The 25,587-nt window shown below is 31.7% G+C and overlaps 1 protein-coding gene across 2 annotated transcripts; it reads right to left on the reverse strand.

Moving 5' to 3' along the window:
- Positions 1 to 356: 356 nt before the first annotated feature.
- On the reverse strand, positions 357 to 19,422 carry LOC143067748 (prelamin-A/C-like). Of its 2 annotated transcripts, none has more exons than XM_076241247.1 (8): positions 19,284 to 19,422; positions 6,583 to 7,020; positions 6,029 to 6,118; positions 5,221 to 5,406; positions 4,313 to 4,592; positions 3,153 to 3,278; positions 1,741 to 1,961; positions 357 to 778 (listed from the first exon to the last, which is right to left on the reverse strand). In XM_076241247.1, exons 1-8 carry the CDS (start codon positions 19,325 to 19,327, stop codon positions 604 to 606), a joined length of 1,560 nt encoding a protein of 519 aa, XP_076097362.1. In that variant the 5' UTR covers positions 19,328 to 19,422; the 3' UTR covers positions 357 to 603. The 2 variants fall into 2 exon arrangements, with proteins under 2 accessions (XP_076097362.1, XP_076097363.1); XM_076241248.1 differs by lacking the exon at positions 19,284 to 19,422 and adding an exon at positions 18,126 to 18,277.
- Positions 19,423 to 25,587: the final 6,165 nt, after the last annotated feature.

Raw genomic sequence — 25,587 nt, forward strand, 5'->3', positions numbered from 1 at the left:
TTCCTGATGTTCCTTTATTTTCCTCCTAGAGTTGATGTGTTTCTGTAACCTGGATTTGTTTTCTCTCAATCGATTTATGACTTTTGAAGACCGGTATACTACTGTTGCTTTTATTTTTCGATCTCATTGGCGTATTTAACACATTTCCCTTTGATCAATATAAAAACCTCTTTCATGTGGCATGAAAGTATAAACGACAAACGATAATCATAGGAAAAGCTTTCTGAAGAGAGGGTCTCCATATGTTTTTTTTTTTTTTTTTCAACAATTTTTGCTGACTTGATAAAATAAATACCTTTTGTGTCCTGCTATTTTACAAACAATGATGGCGAAAGATGTCCATACTACCTCCAGACTACCTTCAGACACATTTTTAATAATGATAAAAGTAAAGTAAATAAGTAAGATAAAAAGAAATACACAATAAGATTCTAAATGTTGAAATGAATAAATAAATATTCGGTACAATTGTTATACATAATAATCCACCGATAAACTGTCTACTGATGCAATTACTATAAAGCAATACAAGCTGAATAACGTTTGTATATATTCCTCAAAGTCTATATCTAGTTAGCATTTTCAATTTTTAACCATTGCAGTTTATTTAGAGTAATAAGTGCGTCGAGTAGTTGTTCCTCCTGGAGCATAAACACTTCCTCTACTCTTTGTAGTCCAGCCACCACCATTTTCACAGCAACTCTGTTTTGTAAACGAGGAATCTGCCTGATGGAAGGTTTGTTTGACCGTAGTTGTGTACTTTATTGGTGAGCTCAATCTACAAAATACACATCTGAATTTATATTGATAGTCTTAATTAAGACTCGATATTACGCATGACGACTTATATAAATAAAGGAGATCTGGAATGATTGCGAACATCCTGTAGAGACCAAATGACTCATATGTTACTTAGGAACGATATGTTACTGATCAGAAAAAAAAAATAAAAACATAAAGATACATGTGAAAGGTTTCTGTGTTCAATTACTGGCCATATGTTAATACTTTCTTAGCTTATCTTAATTTGAGTTATATATAAAATTCTTCGCATTACTTTCTATAAATAAATATACCCAATGTGTGTACATTACCTTTTCTCTTCCGCAGCAAGCAATATTTTCATGGCGTCAATTTCTGCGCTAAGCAGAATTTACGATTCTATGCGTTACTTTCTATAGAATGAAATTCAAAACAGTGTGGCTGTGGCCATTGATTGGCACATTAAATTCATCCATCGACTGGAACAATTTAGGTGAACGTTTGTATGTAACGACCACTGCTCACTATGTACTGTTTAAAGACACTTAAACTATGGGGTCACCAAAGGTTCTCAACACCTTAATAAAGTAATTCGAAAAATTAATCAGAAATAACACGATGTTTTGATTTATATCAATTATATAAATCAAAACATATAGGTTATTCCTGATTAATTTTTCGAATTATTTTATAATTAAAGGCGTTAAGAAACCTTTGGTGACCTCACAGTTTAAATGTCTATCGTAGGTACGTCGTGAACAGTGGTCGTTACAGACAAACGTTCACGTAAATTGTCCCAGTCAATGGATGCATTTAATGTGTCAATCAATGGCCACAGCCACACTGTTTTGAATTTCATTCTAGATAAATATTGGCTAATATATGTAATCATATTACAATTTCTCCTCCTCAGCAAGATATTCATGCTTTCAGTTTCTGCTTAAAGTGATCTTAAATTACCTAATGTTTGTAGATTACCTTTTTTCTTCTTCGGCAAGCAATATTTTCATGGCTTCAATCTCTGCTTTAAGTGGAATATAAGATTCCTTAGAAACATTCAACTCTTCTAACTTTACAAACAGAGCGCTCTGCATTTCTTTGAATCTTCGTTCCATCTCATGAAGCTGTGCAGCAGCCATTGTCCTTTCTTGTGCTATCAAAGCCTCTAATGATCGTTTTTCCTGGCCCATGGCGCCAATCTTAAATCACATATTTTAGCATGGTTACAAAATTGTCATTACAATTATTAATTTTGTCATGTCAATAGTATTAACATTGGAATAGTTGAAATCAAATAGATTGATTTGTATGATTGATGTTATTCTCCACTTTTAGCACTATTGTGGTATTTCGGGTGGTCAGTTTTTATTGGTGGAGGATGCCGTATGCTGGGAGAGAACCACTGAATTTCGGTTGAAAACTGACAAACTTAGTCCATTGAGGCTCAGAGTGTAGTTCAGCACCTGCCACGTGCAGAATTGAAAACTAATGTTCCAAACTTTGAAACATTCTAGTGATAGACCTTCCATAGATTGTGTGCCCACTGGTATTATCCAACCCTTTTCTCATCACAAATTGATTAAATGACTCTTATATGTCCAAATTTACCCTATATATACGTAAAATATCCCTTGACAAGACCTTTCTAGTACACCATAGATTTTTTTACCGGAGGGGAAGAGTCATGTCCTGCATCATTATTAAATTTGTACAAAAGTAATGATCAAACAATTGAATAAAACAAATCAGCTATTATGGCTTTGTCGCAATAGGTATAATAATAAATAATGTGGTTATGTAAATATCAATCGTTAAAGTCATATGATCGAAATGAGTGATCGGTGAAAACTAATGTTTATCCAATTCTTGAACCAATGCATGTATATATTATAAACTTAGTCTTCTGTGCACGATTTTATCATATTTTTTTTCGCAAATATATCGTTTAATCGTCATTTTTTTCTCTCTCTCTGTCTGTTATGAGGTGAACAAATGGCAACTACTTAATTGTTGTGTTTTGAAGCCGTAGTTTACCGATTGTCACCTAATAGTGAAGAATGGATTTTGAGCTCGTGTTTAACATGTAAAATCAGATAATTGTTATTTTAATGACAGATCCATGCGTATTGCGATCACTGGATTTTTACGAGAAGGGCCACGCTAAGGTCACTTTGCATACGGAAAATATGTCGGCGAATTGCTTCCTGGAAAGCAAGCAATTAAGAAAAGTAAACTTCTTCTAAATGTGAACAAATATTAGAATTTTCTTCAGTAAGAAAGTATATGTTCATAAGTTTTATAATGAAAACTATCCATTTAGTTATAAAAACATATGCATCATTTTTTTTTTATTTTATTTTAATTTGAGGTTTCATATGACTTTAACTCACTTGTGCCTCCAATGCTGCGATTCTTGTTTTTAAATCGCCGAAACTGCCCATGATTTGTGTTTTCTCCTGTTCCAACTTTCCTATCACACCAGCATCACCTTGTAATTGTGATTGCAATGCGGAAATCTAAAATAAAATGTGGTATTAAAAAAAAAGAACATAGACTTGTACACATAAAAGAGAAGTGAAATCATTTTTAAAAAATCTATTAGAATTGGTTGTTAACCTTCAATATGTCCTTTTTTTCTTTTTTGTATAAAAAATCGTCAAGCAACATACTATATTTACTTATCGGACCACAGATGAATTATCACGTTGTATAACATATTGGATGTATTCTCTTTAAAATCATTCTCAAATTCAAAACCTTTCTCTTATTCGAGATACGTTACGCTGTTCAATTTAACTTAGATTTTAGTAGTAGAAAATATAAATGAAGAATTACTGGTACACTTTTAACAAATAAAATTGGTTCGACAGAGTTTCACACTTAATCAAACAATAATACTGCTGCAGTCATATGATTCTCGTTGCTGAATACTATTATGCATGCGTGTAGCCCTTGTCAAATTCATCATTTGTTTTTATTATACTTCACGTTAAAATGCCATATTTTGATTGGCTAAGACGAGGGTGTCAATTTACTCTATCACATGGCTGAGCGGGTGATAATTTTTTTTAATGTTACCCTCTCGTCTAGACCAATCAGAAATCGATAATTCAAAGAACAATGAATTGAATTAATAACACCAAGGAATTAAATACAATGCTTAAGTTCTACGTTTTGGCTCAGATTTTATTATCGACTGTTAAAATAAATAAAAAAAAACCCATCTTGCTTGATTTTTCTTTTCTTCTAATGCTCGTAACGTTGTTATGAACGTGACGTCATAGAAAATACTTTTTAAAATAAAAGTAATCTGTCAAAGTCAATTTTATATATAATGATAGGACATTCAGTATAATAAATTAAATAACACATAGCTGAGAGGGTGATAGAGCAGATTGGAACCCCTCGAAAAAGCATTGTCAACCTTGGCTTCGCCGCGGTTGACAATGTTTTCTCGGGTACCAATCTGCTCTATCACCCTCTCGGCTATGTGTTATTTATATAGTAATATACATTTATAATCTTTTTATATTATAATAGATATATTTACACTTTTGCTATATTTTAATTCAGCATCTGATTGGTATTTTCTAAGTTCTTCCTCTGCAGCTAATCGCACTTGTCTTAGTAGATCCTTGATATTTGTTTCAGACTTGCCAGACTCTCTAATACGGGTCTCCATAGTCATTATAGTAGATTTTGTCGCCTCGAAACGTTGGGTCATGTCAGCCAGCTGCTGGTTTAACACATTAATGTCGAATTCTGCTTTCTTTTTATATGCACCAAATGCTTCTTCAATACCCTTTCTAAAGTGTACTTCTTTTTCCCATCTGAAAAGGAATATATATACATTAAGCTTGTTCATATGAAATTAAGCTTGTTCATATGAAATTAAGCTTGTTCATATGAAATGTGGGCATTCTGCTAAATATGTGTTTTTCTAAACAATTGTCAAGTCATTACAACAAAACAAAACATAAAGTCTTTCTAAATAGCGCCGTTATTGGATGGAGCATGTAATTGTTGGGAGAAGAATGGCAACCTTACTTGAGCTTCCTCGCTTCTCTCTGATTATAATAGTAGTTTATATAGTAGTTGCATTACCGCAGTGATAGGGATACATAATTAGATGGCCTGATGCCGAAGTTGTTTTAAAGCACTGTATGCTCATTAATAAGTATTGATATTGTCCCAAGAATGTCATAGATAATATATACATTCAAAAGGAATGACAAAAACACAGCATGTGTATTATTTGCTTTAGGAAAATACTCACACCATGTGTATTATTTGCTTTAGGAAAATACTCAAGAATTTCATGACTTATCTCGAGTAATTAGAATGTATTTGTCCGTGTTGTGTCGCACAAATAGTAACAATTCCTTTTCAGAACGATTTCATTTAGCAAAGATTTTGGATGATACTAAGACAATATATTTCTTTCTAATAACTTATTACCTTCCCATGAAGTCTTCTCTTTCCCTAGATAGATCCTCTACTTGCTTTCTCAGCATCGGACTTTCATCAACAGCTCTAGGTGCTGACTTCATCTTAGTTATTTCTTGTTTTAAGTAACTCATTTCCTGTTCATATCCATTGATCCTTTCAATTAGACCTCGGTTTTTATCAGATTCCATCGATAAGCTGTAAAAGCAGATTAGTTTAAGTTTTCAATACCTCAAAATAAAAATTCTGGAAACAATTTACAGCGTTTTAGCAGATAAAAACACGGAAAAAGACACATTCATATATGTTGTGTTGTGTTGTATCATATGTCTCAGAAAGCTTTACTATTTTATATCATATTGGTAGTACTGTGCTCACTAAATGTTTAAAGACATCACAACATAAACGAAAATTTTATAATTTTACCATGACATACACCCGTGGCATATACTATTGTTTTTTTAAATATTGTATTACAGGCAACTTTATTATTGTACGTTAATTTCATACGGTTGCATACATCAAAATATAACGATTGATTCCATGGTTTAAAACTTGCGAAACAATGGTTGATCTTTTCACACTACATGGATATTGATTATGATACAGTCATGTAGGTATAATGCAATACATAGTTGATTCATTTCATATTTGTTGTTTTGTTTTGTTTTGTTTTCATTTATGTCTTATTTCTCTAATTGGAATTTTGATTCAAGTTTCATCAGAAGTCCATTACTCGGTAAAATATTCGATACACTATTGAATGTATTTTTTGCAAAATCCTCAAACAAAGTGTAAGTATTTCATTTAGCAGACATACCTCTTTTTCAGATCTTCAATGGTTTGCATGTAGATCCCACATTGTTGCTGGAAGTTGTTTTTATCACGTGCATTGTCTTGTAGTTGCTTTCTACATATGAAAATAAAATAAGTTAAATTTTTCATTGGGGTTATTTATTAAACGTAGGAAGCTTAAATGAATACAGTTGCATATTTTACCTTTTATGGTTAAACAGTTGGCTTACAATTACATGACTGTTTTTTTTTTTTCGTAAGCGACCTATATCTATTTTTGAGTGATAGGTATTTTCTAGACTTTTTACTGCTTGACAAAAAGGCTATTTACATGTATACATTTAACAGTTTAATCAAACTTATTGATCGTCTAAAGTACAAACTATAAAAAAGGAACTTTATGTTTAAAATCATTTTTCAAATAAAGTCTTAGATAATATTTATCTATATGTTTATTATATGACATATTCTAACCGAAACTGTATTATCTAGGCACTTGAAATTGTAGTTTCTATGGGACTAACACATAATGTTTTCACTTATTTTTGGTGTCGATGGAACAAGAACATAACGATGTACCTTATTTTTTCAAGTTCGTGTTCATATAATCCTTTTAGCTTTATAACCTCTTCTTCCAGTATTTTTGTTGATTTAATGAAAGCGACAGAGTCAATTTGTCCTCGTTGTTCCCAAAGCTGTCTTACTTTAATTATATATTGTGACAGCCTGTCATTTAACCTCTGTAGTTCCTCTTTATCCTCTAAACGAACTGTAGACGTAAAACTGTTCTGGTTATAGGTATTTCCGATGTCTTTTCCAGTGTAAGTGTAACTGCTACTTGAAGTCATTCCTCCACCATTTTGCCATGCTTTTGGTTCTGCTGACGATGATCTCGAAAACGATTGAAAGGCGACAGTCTTGGGGTTAGAAAAGGCATTGATATTTCCTTTAGTTTCACTGGAGTTGAACATAAAGCTGCCTCGACTGTGTGGTTTATTTCCATAACTGCTGTTACCACTGAAAAAAAAAACAATAATGTTTCTTATTCTCATAAAGATGAGTTTTCTTAATAATAATAAGTTACTACTATCAAAATAATCTTAAATACTTTCTAATTTAATTTGGATCTGAATCTGAATTAAATCAAAGATTTTGTATTTGATTTTAAACCTGTATATTTGGAAAAAAAGAATGTCACCTTTGTTTTATCAGCGACGCAATAGGAAAATTTGGATGAAGTGAATGATTTCAAACTTATAATCCAACCATGTTTATATTTTTGTTAAAGGTTGAAATATCGTTTTAAACATTTCAAATGAAACTATGAATTAATTTTTTTTGTGCATTTGGTCGAATGTTTTGACGAGAAAACAACACTCTGTAAGCATTAGACCAATTGAGCAATTTTAAGCTTGTTACCGTGTATGATCCAGTTTCATTATATACGGAACATGTATTGCCAGGCATAGTTTCCTTTGTTGGCGAGTATATATGCCCATTTAAACATAGTACACCAACAAATAAAAAGAATAACTAATCGAAGAATTCAAATAGAGAAAAATATTCAACGAGTGATTGAACAACACATTAATTCACGAATGCGCGTACGCGCATGAGTAAATTATTAGTCTTGTTTACCTATAATAGTTTACTTTTATAAATTGTTAGTTGGATCGAGAGTTGTCTCATTGGCACTCACATCATATCTTCCTATAGCTATTGATAGGTTACGAGTTGAATATTTTTCGACCTTTGAATTCTTTGATAAGTGATTCTATATTTATTAAACGTTCAACAAAATACGCATTTTAACTTGCACATTTCAGTCTGAAAACCTAAGGTAACTATACCCAAGTCAACCCTTGCTGTTAACTAGCGTTTGAGATGTTGTGGTAAGAATGACTGTACGAAACATTCTAGTGTCAGATTTACAAGTTTCAACGTGATTTTCATATTTCTGTCCTTTTCATACCCCCCTCCCCCACCACCACCACCACCAATAAAGTTGAAATGACAATCTATGATCTCAGAACTAAATTCAATAAAAAATTAAAAACCAATTGTTCAGAGAACAATTGAAGGTCTTTCCACCAATAAGAATCTATTTAAAAATGAAAATGTTAAAATTTGATTTTAAATGTCAGTTTCAGCATCAAATGACAGCTTATTCTACGCTGATTCCAAAAATATATGGTTTCTATTGAGAAAAATATATAAAAAAAGGGCGATAATCTTTTACTTCCGGTTTAAAAAGTTTACTTCCGGTATTGTTTGATAGTTTACTTGACACTGATTCCAAAAATATATGGTTCTATCTACTTTTAAATTGATTTAGTACAAAAAATAGCTACTTCCGGTTAACAAAATGTCACTTCCGGTTGTCTTTTTTAAGGTCACATTGCTTACAACCTAATGCAAAAGTCCAATGGCTTTATCATGTGTACATATGAGGTCAAAGCATAGGTCAAAATCTAGAGCATTGAATTAACCTATGACCTTGAGCTCAATTTCAAGGTCATAAACCAAGGACTTCAAATAAAAATACTCTAGGCCTCTACTTCATATTGTTAATGAGTTATATTACCATACAACTAATATTAGATATAAAAGGGGAGAAAACTCGCATTAAATGTTACGTACCCTTTCAACTAAGATTTATGTGTTACGACATGTCGCAACTAACAATTGTCTGAAAATATTTTGTCGATTATTGTATGATTTTTGAAAATAAGAGATAACAAGCCAAAATCAAAAAATTGAACATGACCTTGACCTTTGACCTTGACCTCATTTTCATTTTTTTGGACCAAGGACCTCAAATGAAAAGACCCTAGGCCTCTATCACTTATGGTTTTCCAGTTACAAATTTATTTCATTTATTTCAATATAATAGGGGAAATAACTCTCATATGGAGTCTTTGTAAAGCTTCGGTCAAAATAAAACCTAACATCCTGAGGATATAACAAGCAATTTGGAAAAATAAATTTGTCGCTTTCTTTTACGGTTGCAGAGGAGATCTGATAACAAGAAAAACAGTGTTTGGGTAGATAACTCTTACAAAGAAAAGTGTTCGGTTAAACAGGGTCAGTTTCAGAAGCGTATCGACTGTATGATATCATATACAAAAAAACTAAGCGACATCTTTTGAAACATTTTTACACCACAACAAAAAAATTAGACGGAAGAAACAAAAAAAATTAAAAACCAATTGTTCAGAGAACAATTGAATGTCTTTCCACCAGTAAGAATCTATTTAACAATGAAAATATTAAAATTTGATTTTAAATGTCAGTTTCAGTGTCAAATGACAGCTTATTGAACGCTAATTCCAAAAATATATGGTTTCTATATAAAAAAAGGGAGATAATCTTTTACTTCCGGTTTAAAAAGTTTACTTCCGGTATTGTTTGATAGTTTACTTGACACTGATTCCAAAAATATATATGTTTTATATACTTTTACATTGATTTAGTACAAAATTAGCTACTTCCGGTTTATAAAATGTCACTTCCGGTTGTCTTTTTAAAGGTCACATTTCTTACAACCTAATGCAAAAAGTCCCATGGCTTTAGCATGTATACATATGAGGTAAAAGCAAAGGTCAAAATCTAGAACGTTAAATAAGCATATGATCGTGAGCTCAATTTTAAGGTCATAAACCAAGGACCTCAAATCAAAAGACTCTAGTCCTGTACTTTATATGGTTAATGAGTTATATTGACAAACGTATGATATTAGATATAAAAAGGGGGAAAACTCGCGTCAAATGTCTACGTACCCTTTCGACTAAGATTTATGTGTTACCAAATGTCATAACTTACAATTTTGTGAAAATATTTTGTTGATATCTTATATGATTTCTGAAAATAAGAGATAACAAGCCAAAATCAAAATTTTAATCATGACCTTGACCTTTGACCTTGACCTCATTTTCATTTTTTTTGGACCAAGGAGCTCAAATCAAAAGACCCTAGGCCTCTATCACTTATGGTTTTCCAGTTACAAATTTATTTCAAGTATTTCAATACAAAAGGGGAAATTACTCTCATATGGGGTCTTCGTAAAGCTTTGGTCAAAATAAAACCTAACATTCTGAGGATATAACGAGCAATTTGGAAAAATAAATTTTTCAGTTTCTTTTACGGTTGCGGAGGAGATCTGATAACAAGAAAAACAGTGTTTGGGGAGATAACTCTTACAAAGAGTTCGGTTAAACAGTGTGAGTTTCAAAAGCGTGTAGACTGTGTGATATCATATACAAAACAAAACTAAGCGACATCTTTTGAAACATTTTTACACCACAAGAAAAAAATTAGGTGGAAGAAAAAAAAAATAATCAGAAGAAATTCAATAGGTCTTTCCACACGGAAAGGTGGAAAGACCTAATAATCAGAACAAAATCAATAGGTCTTTCCACACGGAAAGGTGGAAAGACCTAAACATAACCAGAGGCAAATTTTAAATAATTAACATAATTATTTTCATTGCTATTGCGTTGATGTGAAATTTCATTAGGTTGAACTTTCATGCAACATTAGTAAAAAAAATCATTTAAATTAAATATAAGTGTAAAAGACCGAAGTCAATCAAATTAGGGAATTCACGGGAACTCAAAATAGTGTTCCGTACCAATTTGTTCGTCTTTTGTGGAAGGAGGTATTGAATTATTTCTTATAAATACATGTTTGATTCTAACTTTACTAAAATAATCCTCATTTTTGAATTCAGAAGAGAAGAAGAACTAGAGGCTCTAAAGAGCCTGTGTCGCTCACCTTGGTCTATGTGAATATTAAACAAAGGACGCAGATGGATTCATGACAAAATTGTGTTTTGGTGATGGTGATGTGTTTGTAAATCTTACTTTACTGAACATTCTTGCTGCTTACAATTATCTCTATCTTTAATGAACTTGGCCCAGTAGTTTCAGAGGAGAAGATTTTTGTAAAAGATAACTAAGATTTACGAAAAATGGTTCAAAATTGACTATAAAGGGCAATAACTCCTAAAGGGGTCAACTGACCATTTCAGTCATGTTGACTTATTTGTAAATCTTACTTTGCTGAACATTATTGCTGTTTACAGTTTATCTCTATCTATAATAATATTCAAGATAATAATCAAAAACAGAAAAATTCCTTAAAATTACCAATTCAGGGGCAGCAACCCAACAACAGGTTGTCCGATTCATCTGAAAATTTCAGGGCAGATAGATCTTGACCTGATAATCAATTTTACTTCATGTCAGATTTGCTCTAAATGCTTTGGTTTTTGAGTTATAAGCCAAAAACTGAATTTTACCCCTATGTTCTATTTTTAGCTGTGGCAGCCATCTTGGTTGGTTGGCTGGGTCACGCCACACATTTTTACAACTAGATACCCCAATTGTGATTGTGGCCAAGTTTGGTTTAATTTGGCCCAGTAGTTTCAGAGGAGAAGATTTTTGTAAAAGATTACTAAAATTTACGAAAAATGGTTAAAAATCGACTATAAAGGGCAATAACTCCTAAAGGGGTCAACTGACCATTTCGGTTATGTTGACGTATTTGTAAATCTTACTTTGCTGAACATTATTGCTGTTTACAGTTTATCTCTATCTATAATAATATTCAAGATAATAACCAAAAACAGCAAAATTTCCTTAAAATTACCAATTCAGGGGCAGCAACCCAACAAAAGGTTGTCTGATTCATCTGTAAATTTCAGGGCAGATAGATCTTGACCTGATAATCAATTTTACTTCAGTCAGATTTGCTCTAAATGCTTTGGTTTTTGAGTTATAAGCCAAAAACTGAATTTTACCCCTATGTTCTATTTTTAGCTGTGGTGGCCATCTTGGTTGGTTGGCCGGGTCACGTCACACATTTTTACAACTAGATACCCCAATTGTGATTGTGGCCAAGTTTGGTTTAATTTGGCCCAGTAGTTTCAGAGGAGAAGATTTTTGTAAAAGATTACTAAAATTTACGAAAAATGGTTAAAAATCGACTATAAAGGGCAATAACTCCTAAAGGGGTCAACTGACCATTTCGGTCATGTTGACTTATTTGTAAATCTTACTTTGCTGAACATTATTGCTGTTTACAGTTTATCTCTATCTATAATAATATTCAAGATAATAACCAAAAAAGAGCAAAAATTCCCTAAAATTACCAATTCAGGGGCAGCAACCCAACAACGGGTTGTCGGATTCATCTGAAAATTTCAGGGCAGATAGATCTTGACCTGATAAACAATTTTACCCCATGTCAGATTTGCTCTAAATGCTTTGGTTTTTGAGTTATAAGCCAAAAACTGTATTTTACCCCTATGTTCTATTTTTAGCCATGGCGGCCATCTTGATTGGTTGGCTGGGTCACGCCACACATTTTTTAAACTAGATACCCCAATGATGATTGTGGCCAAGTTTGGTTTAATTTGGCCCAGTAGTTTCAGAGGAGAAGATTTTTGTAAAAGTTAACGACGACGGACGACGACGACGGACGACGGACGACGGACGCCGACGGACGACGGACGACGGACGCCGGACGCCAAGTGATGGGAAAAGCTCACTTGGCCCTTCGGGCCAGGTGAGCTAAAAATAGTTTGTTTCCACTGAAATATAGGAAATAAAAGAGAAAAATTCAATTAATGAGCTGTTTAAAAAAATAAGCTTTTCATGTTTGTTACTTTTATCAAAGTAGAAAAAATGTGACACCTCTTCCTCCCCCTTTACTCATCCCAGCAGAGAGATCTAATACAATTGAATTATATCTGTTTGTATGTCTACTCATAACAAAAGATGAATGAATAATGCCTTGACAAGGTACATCGACAAGGACTCATTTATCATCAGTCACACGATTCTTAAGTCACATGCAGCAGTAACTAATATCGTAACTAAGGGTTAAAAACTGTTACCGAGAAAAAAGTAAAGAAGAAAAACAACCACCATGACCAAAACATTATTCCAGAAATACTGAAATACGTTTATAGTACAGGAGATCTTTGTAAAATTTAACGCTTATAACAAAGCCTTCTAGGATGAGAAAAGATAAAGATAAAATAAGAATTTGAACATAATTTTTCCAAATTTTTTATGTAACAATGAATATACCGTATCCACTGTGAAAATATAGTTGTTTTGTGGGCTTTAGATGATATTCTAATCATCTTTAACTTTGCAAAAATGGCATTACAATTCTTTGTAATGACATATTTTCTATATTACCAAGTAACTGAAAATTTTAATATCAAAGAGAGCCGGAATACACGAAGGGAATAAAAACTCGAAGAAAAACTAACAACGTTTTGGAGATCAAAACAAGAAAGCAACAAAACGACGAACAACAGTCTACAAAACATAACAAACCAATTAAAATTACGGATGTACAATTTAGACAACAAGTCTCATTCGGTATTTTACATTCGAGGAAAAGATAACGGAATTGTTGGTACATATCCGTCGTGATTTGCGAAACAGATATTCAATATTAAAGGATAAACCAACTCGACAGCCGTCCATACCATTTTTGCAGGTCTGACTTCGACTTTACCATTTGTGTCCCTTAGTTGATAAGCTTCGATGTAAGCATCAATCCTCTATCAAGGAAATCATGACAGAAAACACAGGCTATGGGATATCGTTTAATTGGAAGAGAAACTCTTAAACGCTGCTGTGATCTTGAAACACTTGAAACATAACTGTAGCTGTGGTATTCTTTGTTTTCAATTCGATAGGATCGAGCAGTTCAACAAAGTTACCAAGTTTTGAATTATATAGCCAGAGGAAACCACCAGTATAGGGGATACTGCTAACTTTTTCATCTTTCTTAAGAAGGTCATAAAAGGTCGACAAAAAGACAAAAAGAGAAGCAAAGCCGATTGTTTGTTTAGTTAAAATACAAGTCCTTCAAAAGTAACAAATATGCTAACATCATGAACTCAAGCAAAGAAAATATTTTGATAGAATCAGAATTGATATTTACAAAGTATATTTTATCACTCCTAAAAACAATATTTTTGTATCTTCGTTGGCCGTTCATTTTTATGAAACAAAATTGGACGATTTATTCCAATCAGTCGTTAAGTGTTTAACGGGCAATACTTGTTTAATGCAAAGAAAAGTCGAATGTTCATATTCTATTGGAAAATAAAAGAGACTCAGAGTGTATGCAGAACTTCGGATTTTTTTTAGAAATCCACATCTAATCCACACTGCCCGGAGATTAAGTAGTTTCTTACTTAAAGTAAAGGTAATACTAACAATGACCACTGCCCTTTCCTAGATCTTGATATCTATATCATTAACGGGAAGCTTAATACAAAAATTTATGATAATATAGATGATTTTTCATTTCCTAGCGTTAATTATCAATTTTTAGATGGTGACGTTCCCTTGTTACCATCTTATAAATGGTGTTAATATATCTCAATTTGTAAAAATTCGCTCTTGTATGTAACAACGTATTACATTTTAGCGAGAGAAATTTATGTCTTACTGAAAAATTATTACATCTGGGTTATCGATATCACAAACTAGTCAAAACAGTTACTAAAATTTATCATCGGTATAAGGAAATAATTCGTAAATACAACTCAACATGCAGACATCTTATACGTTCAGGTATTTCACATCCAATCTTTTATGATAATATTCTTTACAAAGCACAAAAATGTCAGTATTAACCTCAAAAGCTCAAAAAAAACCTTTAAACAGACTTATTAAGAAGGGATATAGTTACGATACTGTTGTCAGGTCATTGAGATTGCATATTTTGGATTTTTAAAATATTAATTCACTTATAGGGTCTTTGCATCAGAACAAAACACATTTATTTAAAAAAAACAGTTGTTGGCATGACACGGGTTATGTTCTTTTCATATATTTTATGATAGTATGATACTAAACCCCTAACAGGAGGGATGGTGTCTGATATTCATATGATGAAGACATAATCTTTCAATCAGTTTAATTGGGGTCTGAAGCTGGCATGTCAGTTAACTGCTAGTAGTCTCTTGTTATTTATGTATTATAGTCATTTTATTTATTTTCTTTTGTTACATCTTCTGACATCGGACTCGGACTTCTCTTGAACTGAATTTTAATGTGCGTATTGTTATGCGTTTACTTTTCTACATTGGCTAAAGGTACAGGGGGAGGGTTGAGATCTCATAAACATGTTTAATCCCGCCGTAATTTTGCGCCTGTCCCAAGTCAGGAGCCTCTGGCCTTTGGTATGCTTATATGATTTTTAATTTTAGTTTCTTGTGTATAATTCAGAGTTTAGTATGGCGTCCATTATCACTGTACTAGTATACATATTTTAGGGGCCAGCTGAAGGACGCCTACGGGTGCGGGAGTTTCTCGCTACTGTAACATTGAAGACCCATTGGTGGCCTTCGGCTATTGTCTGCTCTATGGTCGGGTTGTTTTCGCTTTTACACATTCCACATTTCCTTTCTCAATTTTATTTATTCACAAAAATACTGAAGTCAGGCTTCGATTGGTAATATAATTGAAGTTTATAGTTTGGAAAGAGCGCATGACAAACACAGCAATATATCGTAAGAACGTGTATATAAATATGGTACCTTTGAGAGACAAATTAATTTGAATCAGTTCAGCTATAACTTTTGACAGAAAAAGAAAGAGAAGAACAGTTTATTTTTTTTATAATAATCTAAAAAATACTTCACCCTTGATGCATCTACAGTTGGTAACTAACTAAACTAAGAGAATGAGCCTCAATCATATAAGACTTGTACCGAAAAAGAAGCAAAAAGGTATGTCTTTTTACTTGTCGTTGGGTCAGTAAGATTTGTTATTGAACAAATAGCAACAAAATGTCCACATATAAACGTTATATAAGTTAAGTTTTATATCTATTCTATTCTGTTTTGTCTATTTCTCTTTTTTTTTGACAGATTGCTTTTATATAAGAGTAGACATGATATTCATTATATGTGTTGTATTATTTGTATATTTAAATCTCTTGAACTTTGAATATTAGACTATTTGATGGTGTCTTATTTGATTATCTTTCAGCAAACAAAATATGTTAAAACTAAACCATGTTCTGCATATTTTAAGCTGAAGTAGGAGTTGTTGGTTTTTTAAATTCTGCAGATTTTTAGTATAGGTAAAACTTGTGTAAAGTTATCTCAGGGAATATGTTTCTTGTAGTTTAATAGAATGTACATCTAATTGACTGTGTGCAAATATAAGTTTCATTTTATACCTTTAATTAAAACGATTCAAATCATCTCGTTAGAATGATGACTTCATTTAAAAAGAAATCAAATAATACTTTTTGATGTTATTTTTAAGACTTATGATTGGAAGTTTATGACCAATAACGGACGAAAACGAATTCGATGGACCGTCTTCCTTTAACTAAGATTTTGAATACCACGCATACTTTATTTGACAGCTGTGGAGCAGGATTTCTGTATGTTAGTATTTGATATCTGACATCATTGTACAGTTATGAACACGAGAACACAGAACGTCGGGACTATTGTTAAAGAACCCTATCAACAACTGATTGGTGGACCCATAAATGGAAAAGCAAGGCCTATGTATCCTTTCTAAAATGTGCCATATTCCCCCGTTCGTCTCTTTCAAATCATTTCCAGTTTTTAGAACCCACTAAATGGATCTATAATCTGAGGGGTAGGCATAATGAATATAAAGGTTATTTTATGTTTAATTTACGTTCTATTTTGTTACCTGTGGAATTGCAGAATATTTCTTTGCAATCAAGATTTATACTTCCTACAGTTTATTTCAGAAGGTCCCCAATGACTAATGGATACTCTATGTTCGCACTTTAGAGCTCCACAAATACAACAATGTTGACTAAATCTACGTCTCATCGGATTTTGACTAATGCTTAGTTCGTTTCTGTGTGTGTGTTACATTTTAATGTGGTGTCGTTGTTCTCCTCTTATATTTTAAGCGTTTCCCTCAGTTTTAGTTTGTAATCCGGATTTGGTTTTTTTTCCATCGATTTATGAGTTTCGAACAGCAGTATACTACTGTTACCTTTATTCATACAAATTATCTAACAAAAGTCTTGATGTGTCCCTTGGTTGTTGAAATGAAATGATAAATGTTATTTCGGTTTTCTATTTTTACTAGGATTGGTAGCCAAGTTATGACGGTATTTTTAGATTTCTGTTTCAATTAATGTCGGTTTGTTGTATATCTAAGATCACCAGTCCCCTCATGAGCGGTAGTCGACATCTCGAACAAGTCTGCGTGAACAACAGCATAAACTTGCATTGGTTCAGAGTTGAAGATCTCATCGTGACTTTGAGATGAAAATCAGCAATACAAGCATTTTCCCTTTGCTTTTGTCAAATGTGTGTGGATAGTGGATAGTGTGGGTAATAAACAGATATTTTAGTGCAAAGACACAATTAGCAAGTCACAACGTCATTAAATGAAATAATGATACTAAATATACAAGTTTAACACTGAATTCTAATTTGGTAAAGATAATTAGTTTTAAATAAATGAAAGAGGAATGAATTAAGGGAGGACATGAAGTTTACTTCAGTATTTAGGTTCCCATTGGTTTTCTTTTTCACTTTACCCATTTGTTTTAATGTTTATTTTGACACAAAAAACGCTATATTATTTCAACTTTTTATACTTCATCTCTGCTGCTATAACAAAACTTTCATATGTATTTATGTGTTATGGAGGGTAGTCGTTCTTAACATTCAAATACACATGTCAGGAATATCATCTCTAAATCGTTAGCAAAAATAAATCAATACAATACTGAACAAGAATGTGTCCCCAGTACACGGATTCCCCGTTCGCACTATCATTTTCTATGTTCAGTGGACCGTGAAATTTGTGATAAAACTCTAATTTGACAAAATTAGAAAGATCATATCATAGGGAACATGTGTACTAAGTTTCAAGTTGATTGGACATCAACTTCATCAAAAACTACCTTGACCAAAAACTTTAACATGAAGCGGGACAGACGGACGAACGAACGAACGAACGAACAAACGAACGGTACGACGAACGGACGAACGAATGAATGAATGGACCAAGAAATATAATGCCCCTCTACCGATTTCAAGTCGTTGTAAGAATTCTTTAGTGTAAGACTATTATTCCTACCTGTTATATCTGACTCCTGACATCCACGGAAACATATTGAAAGTAGATTAGATCTTCTCTAATTCAATAATTAAATGTCAGTTTAAATATAAGTGAAAAGTAAACTTGGTTTCTATGTATACATCTAGGCGGTGCTGATGTATCCAAGGGCTAATATTGTGTTTTCACTTTTTAAAATCTTTGTTTTATTAAAAGTCTAATACGGAAAGATTTATAAACCGTAACAAAGACTCCGTTGTTTTATCTCACACTTCATCTGACGTGTTATTAAAGGGGAAAAAGGAGAGATTGTTTAAAACGCATATTTTGGTGATTATTTCAATTATATAATAAGTAAACCTTTGTTCTACCCAAGTTGTAAGCAACAAGGTTTTCATAGATACAGGTGAATTCACGCTATACTATTTTTTGGAAAACTATTTCTTTTCTTAGCTGAAGTTTAGCCCTTTCCCAAAATTAACTTTAATTATGATTAAGTGTCATGAAATTTGAGAAAATATACAATAAATATCAGTATTATATACTGTCAAATTGTAAGGTTCAAGTAAATAAAGGCAACAGTAGTGTGCCAGTGTTCCAAAGTCATAAAAAAAAAACAAATCCGTAAACTGTTGCTTTAAAATTTAATTAACGTAAATTTTTATATTTTTTTTTATATAAAGTGTCATATAATTTAGTTTCATTTTAAAAATGTGAGCTGATGTGAAGCAGTTGACTAAATCGTTCATTCGTTCGTTCGAATATAACAAAATATTGAAATTCTAACAATACTTTTCCTCTTATTTTTCAAGTAAACGTTTTAACAGTTTTTTTCTTCACTTCGGCATGATCATAAAAGTCCACCAAACATGATTAGAAATAAGAAATAAGCATTTGCTTATTGTTGAAGACCTTGATACATATTTGTCAGTTGCTAATACCATAATAATAAATACTAGTAGGCACTGGTCTTTTGTTGAAAAATAAATATTTACCTCTAAATGTCTCTTATGTTTAATTATGTTGTGTTGCTGTTTTTGTGTGTATTTAAAAAAAATACTTTAATGCCACCCCGTCTCCTCTTATAAAGAATGGGAAATGAAGAGAAACAATAAGTTTAATTTTAAAGAAAGAAAAAAGTCCCATTAACTGAACTAATTCAAATACAATTATGCTTACCTTCTACACCGGTTTTCACAATATGATGAATTCCACCGAAACATTTTACTTACTCTCTAGTTAATTTAAATTTAAAAAGTGAAAATATCTATTGATGCATTTTTATTTATATTTTGTAACTTGTATACGCAACGGATCATGTTTCTTTGTTTATATAACAACGGGGTGAATTGTTTCCAAGGAGTCTGATTGTAACTATTTTAAAACTGACTTTTCGTTGTAACTATTCAGGTAAATCACAAAACATTACATTGCATAAAAATTCATAATATTTGAAGGTTTATAGTAGATATAGTAATTGCATGGATTTAACTGACCTAACCGTGAACTAATGTTTTAAGAGGAGGAATTTGTTAACTTGTGCACTAAAAGCAATCTGTAGAATTCTGCATAGAGAATCACAAGCGTACTTAAAACTATATAAAAATCGAGATACTAGTTCCGAGAAGCCTCTTATACGTCGGGACTCGGAAGCTCCATTCGTTGCTGCACATGCACTAGGATCAATGATTCTAAAGAAAATGACAAAGTAGTGAGTGCATTTCTTTCTAACCAAAATTGTGTAAACGTTGTGTGGAGTTTGTAATCGTTTTCTAAACGCTACAAAAGTAGAAACAAATGCATCGTTTAGTCAGTGTTTACTGATCCTGTTTGAACTTTCAATAAAATTGATTATAATTAAATGCGACTCCTTTTTACCATTGAACATACTTAAAAATCCGCAAGTCTGTACACCGTTTTTTTTTTTTTTTTTTGTATTTCATATGTATGAAAGTTTGTTGCCTATAATTAAAATAATTACTAACAGTGATCGGGATTTTTGCTTTTACTGTTAAAGCATGGGTCACTTTTCAAATGTTTTCCAACTATAGCCTACATTCCAAGGAATTATTTTATATTTTTGTTATGTTTATACGCTATGATGAGCACTTGGGTGAATATTTCACTCCATTGTTTGTCTTTTTGCAGATTGTTCCAATGTTTTCTTATAATTCTACTGTGGTTTTTTTTTTTTTTTTTTTTTTACCATTGGATTATATTTAGTAATGAGAGTAAGTGGGCATTCCTTGTATTTAACTTAGAAGTTAGAAACAATGTAGCATTTGTACTAGCAAATGATGAAAGACAAACTGTAGACGCATTTCTAGCGCGTGCATAGTTTGTCAACATTAATGTAAACTTTGCAAACGTACACAGTGTATGTTAGAAACAAATGATCAAAACGTGTGTGCGCTTAGCCGTTTGCATCGTTTGTGTTAGAAAGAAATGCACTCAGTATATCTCACTTGATCGTTTTTATTTTGTTCTTCTTTACAGGAATTGTGTTATTGTGTTGATGAAAGATCTTGTTATGTTAATCATTTCTATTGTTGCTAACTTTGGGTCGATGTAGTGTTTTACATTCTAGTTTAGTGTGATGTCCATTTTCGCTGAACTAGTACACATTTCTGTTAAGGGGCCAGCTGAGACCCGCCTCCGGTTGCTGCTTTTTTCGCTGTGTTGGAGACCCGTTTGGTGGCCTCGGGCTGGTTTTTGCCCTTTGATCAGGTTGCTGTCCCTTTAACACATTCCCCGCTTCCATTCGCAATTTTATATTGTCAATGACCGCATTTTGGTGTTTTTGCAATTACTATCAATTTGACGTGTACCCAAAATCTCCTTAAATTCAATCGAATTGAAGTGGTTCTTTATTGGATTGCGGTCTAGTATAGCCACCACAAAAAGCAGCATAATAAGCCATTACTTGACCTCCGATAATTCGTGGCCATCGTTAACAAAATGACAGATGTCTTCGTTCAAATATGTAAATATTTGCATCTGTTAAGGTTCCTAGTCAGCCTCACTATACGTTCGTTATGTCATTGTTTTTTTTACACATGTATAGATATAGTTCAAGATATTTGAAGTACTCTGACAAGGTCTAAAAGATAAGTGGCGTAAATTAGATCTCAGAATATTTATTTTGTGATAACACTTTTTTTAAATGAAATTTAATTTTTCAATGAATGCCTCAAACATATTTACATTCATTTATGTGGATTTAAAATAGTCTCAAGATTTAAGTGCATCGTTGCATTTTTTATTCGTTGGCTATATTAAATGATCAAACTATGTGTGCCAATTACAAATAAAATCAAAATTAAATCAAAACAGTTTATGCAAGTAACGTACGATTAAATAAATGCATAAAATGTGTGTAAAATGCAAAAAAAGTTTTTAAATAGAAAAGTACAATAAAAGATTTTTTTTCCCGTGCTCGCTTCAGTAATTTGTTTAACACGTAATGGACATTTCATTTCAAAATTTAATTGAGTAGCGTTTCATAATTATGAAATATTTAATAATAATGATATAATTATCCGGTAAAACCATCTTAGTGTTATCAATGTAACCATGTAAAACAATTCAATACTATCACAAATATTATGGGCATGTTACTTTTTAAACGTACCACCACCACTTTAGACTATCATTATAAAATTTTCACATGAACTATTGCATCGACATTTGAAGAATAATTTAAATTACACATCTAATTCAATAACAGGCATTGTTTAAGAATAAAAGAAGACGTGGAGTATACGTCAACGAGTTAGCAACCCCAAAATACAAACAAACCAAAAAGACAACATTCGGTCTTCGACGAACGACATATGTCTATACATGTTAGTATGTCAAACTCTAATTCACGTTTTCAATGCGTGAAAACGAATAATGATTCGTTATAGAAATTGTTGTAATGCGTAACCCGAATTCAAATGAAAAGGCATAAATTGGCTTCTATACAAAACCAATGAAATGCAATTTTGGAAATTGTCTAGTGAAAATCCCATCCTCCTTTGATTTTCATATCAGTTGATGTAAGTTACATATATCTTTCTAAGCATTAATAAAGCCGAGTACATGTTCTTAGTGGTTTCCTGGCAAGTAAACTTACATGTATCAAACCAATAACATTCTTTTCTGTGTCTCACTTGTAGTACAAAACGAGTGTCTAAATCATTTAAATTTGTGGTCAAGCTTTTGGTTTAATTATGTTTCTGTTTTCTATAACTTGCAACCTTAGTTTGATGTATAAGTGAAAATGTTTACACAGTAAGAACGAACCAACACGAAGTAGGTCAATTTACACTGGGAAAGAAAGTTCGTCCAGGAACAATAAATATATAGAGGTTTCAACTCCTTCACAGTTGACCTTGGGTGAATTTTACTATTTTGTTTATGTCTCTTTAGAGAATAAATCTACTTATTGTGTTACAGCGTATTTTCACTTCACATGGATTTCACATATTAGGGATTGATCGCTCATAAAGAAGAACAATCAAGAAATGCGCTTCGGACTATATCAATCTTATTGCATAGTGTGCTTGAGATATAAAACGACGAATACCGATAATCAAATATTTCTTTTTTATTTGATCTCAACCATATACATGGTACCTTGTGTACACACATGTTAGATTTAAATCGGATGATAATGAAATCCGATGTATATCTGAGTTTTATTCAGTGTATCGAAATGTACCAACTTTGCCGTCATATGTTGTTTTGTATGTATAATTGTTAGTCTAGCTGTAATTTAGAAATTATTGCGATGCTTATATTATTGCAAAAAAAAATGCAAATGGAATTATAATAGCTATAATTTAAACTCGCATTTTAAAACATTTATATGAATTAAACAGGAATTTTCTCAATACTGCAAAAATCAAAATCGCTTTTTAGTCTTCAATGACTAAATCGTGCTAATAAAAAGTAAATTCACAAAAATACTGAATTTAGAGGAAAATCAATCGGAAAGTCCATAATCACATGGCAAAATCAAATAACAAAACGCATCAAAAACGAATGGACAAGAACTGTCATATTCCTGACTTGGTACAGGCAATTTCAAATGTAGAAAATGGTGGATTAAACCTGGTTTTATAATAATAATAATAATAATAATAATAATAATAATAATAATAATAATAATAATAATAATAATAATAATAAATTCTTTATTTAAAGAGGGTAACTCAATTAGAAATAGTCTAATTTTCATTGAGGCCCTCAAACAAAATACATGCATACAGTTAACATTCATACATTCATACATTAATTTACAATACATATTACTAGTATATACACAATTCAATCATTGAAATATACAAAGGGTAATAAATGACAATATTTGATATAGTTTTGTTAGAGGAAAACAAATTAGTTGACTTGCATATAATTTTCAAGAAAATGATTATAACTATGTTTCTTGAATAATTCCACATTAGGACATTTTTTTATTTCGAGTGGTAAATTATTCCATACTTTGGTTGCAGAATAATGAAAAGATTTTTTATAAAAATTTGTATTTGGTCTTGGAACAAAAAGATCATTATTAGAGACAGATCGTAAGTTGTGGCGTTGCACATCATCAATATTTAGTATTGCTAAGTAATCAGGTGTTAGCCCATTTACAATTTTATACAATAGAATTGATTGTTGGTATTTTATTCTTTTGGTAAAAGATAGCCATTTTAAAGAAGAAAACATGAAATTAGATGGAATAGAAATATCGCATTCCAGTATAATTCTTGCTACTCTTTTTTGAAGTTTTATGATTCTATCTGAATCTTTTTGTAATAAATTTCCCCAAACTGAACTACAATAGTCTATATATGGTAGAATATATGCATTATAAAATAGTTGCCTTGTGTGTATTGGCAAATATACTTTAATTTTATATAAAAGTGATACTTAAGATGAGATAATTTTACATATACGATCAACATGATCTTCCCAGCTTAAATTTTCATCAATGTCTATTCCAAGTAATTTGAAAGAATGGACATTCTCAATACATGTTTCGTTGACGGTAATACATAATTCTGATAGTTGTTTAAGTTTTTGTTTTGAACCCAATTTCATACACTTAGTTTTTTGTGCATTGATTTTCATACTGTTATTGTTACACCAAGATTGTATAGCATTTAAATCATGTTGCAATATGCTGTTCATTTTTTCAATGTTTTTATCATGAAAATGCAATGTTGAATCATCAGCATATAAATCCATATTGGATTGTTTAACATGAAGTGGTAAATCATTTATATATATTAAAAATAACAGCGGACCTAAAATAGAACCTTGAGGCACTCCATACTTTACAAACGATTTATCAGATTTAATGTTAGCGTATTGGACTTCTTGTTGTCTGTCAGACAAATACGATTTTATCCAATCTATTATATGTTTTCCGATATGATAAAATTTTAACTTTTCTAGAAGTATGGCATGGTTAATAAGGTCAAAAGCCTTACTGAAATCTAAAAACACTGTACCAACTATTTCTCCATTATCTAAATATTTTAACCATTCGTCAATTAGTTTAGTTAGCGCTGTTTGGCAGGAATGACCTTGTCTGAAACCTGACTGGGCGATATGTAACAATTTTTTATTGTTAAGGAATTCATATAACTGTGTACATACATGTCTTTCGAAAATTTTAGATATGGTATTCAAAATAGAAATTGGACGATAGTTTGAGGGAATATCTCTTGGTCCTCCTTTATGTATAGCAGTTACTCTTGCAAGTTTTAATTTTTGCGGAAAACGATTTGAAGTTATACTTTTGTTTATTAAAAAAGTTAGTGATGGGGATATATATATATCGCCAACCCTCTCATTTTGATGACAGTCTCATCAAATTCCGTTATATTTACATTGATGCGTTAACTAAATAGACACAATAAATAAAATAGTCAAAATATGGGTTCATTAGTCATCATCCACAAAAACATCTATCTACAAACACATTCATTGATTTATGTGTCTGACGTCAGAAAATTCTATACGTCACATAGATTTGTCGTTCAATGTGTATACAAACAATTTCAAAATTTACATAGGCAATGTTAGCATATAGGGTTGAAAAATCAAAAGTATGTAAGAATAAATTTCAGAAATAGACTAAGATTGAAAATAGTCCAAAAGTTATATATAGAATTTATAAGAATCCACAAATAGTTAATTCAACTACGCGATTGAATGAGTTTGACGTTTATGGTTCAACGTATTTTATAATTCATAATAGAAATATATCATAATGACATAAAAAAAGAACAATATCATACTGACGGGATCTTTTAAAGTACAGAGTCACGTTATAAGAACCAAAGAAATACAAAAAGTCGCATATACAAAACACGCCACCAAAAAATGAAAGACAATACAAACACATTGACGAGATGTATAAGTACCGAGCCACGTCAAACGGATATCACATAAAACAACCCAACAGTAAAAGTAATATTAATAATAGAAC

Source organism: Mytilus galloprovincialis, chromosome 3, assembly GCF_965363235.1.
Source record: "Mytilus galloprovincialis chromosome 3, xbMytGall1.hap1.1, whole genome shotgun sequence".
Taxonomy (NCBI): domain Eukaryota; kingdom Metazoa; phylum Mollusca; class Bivalvia; order Mytilida; family Mytilidae; genus Mytilus; species Mytilus galloprovincialis.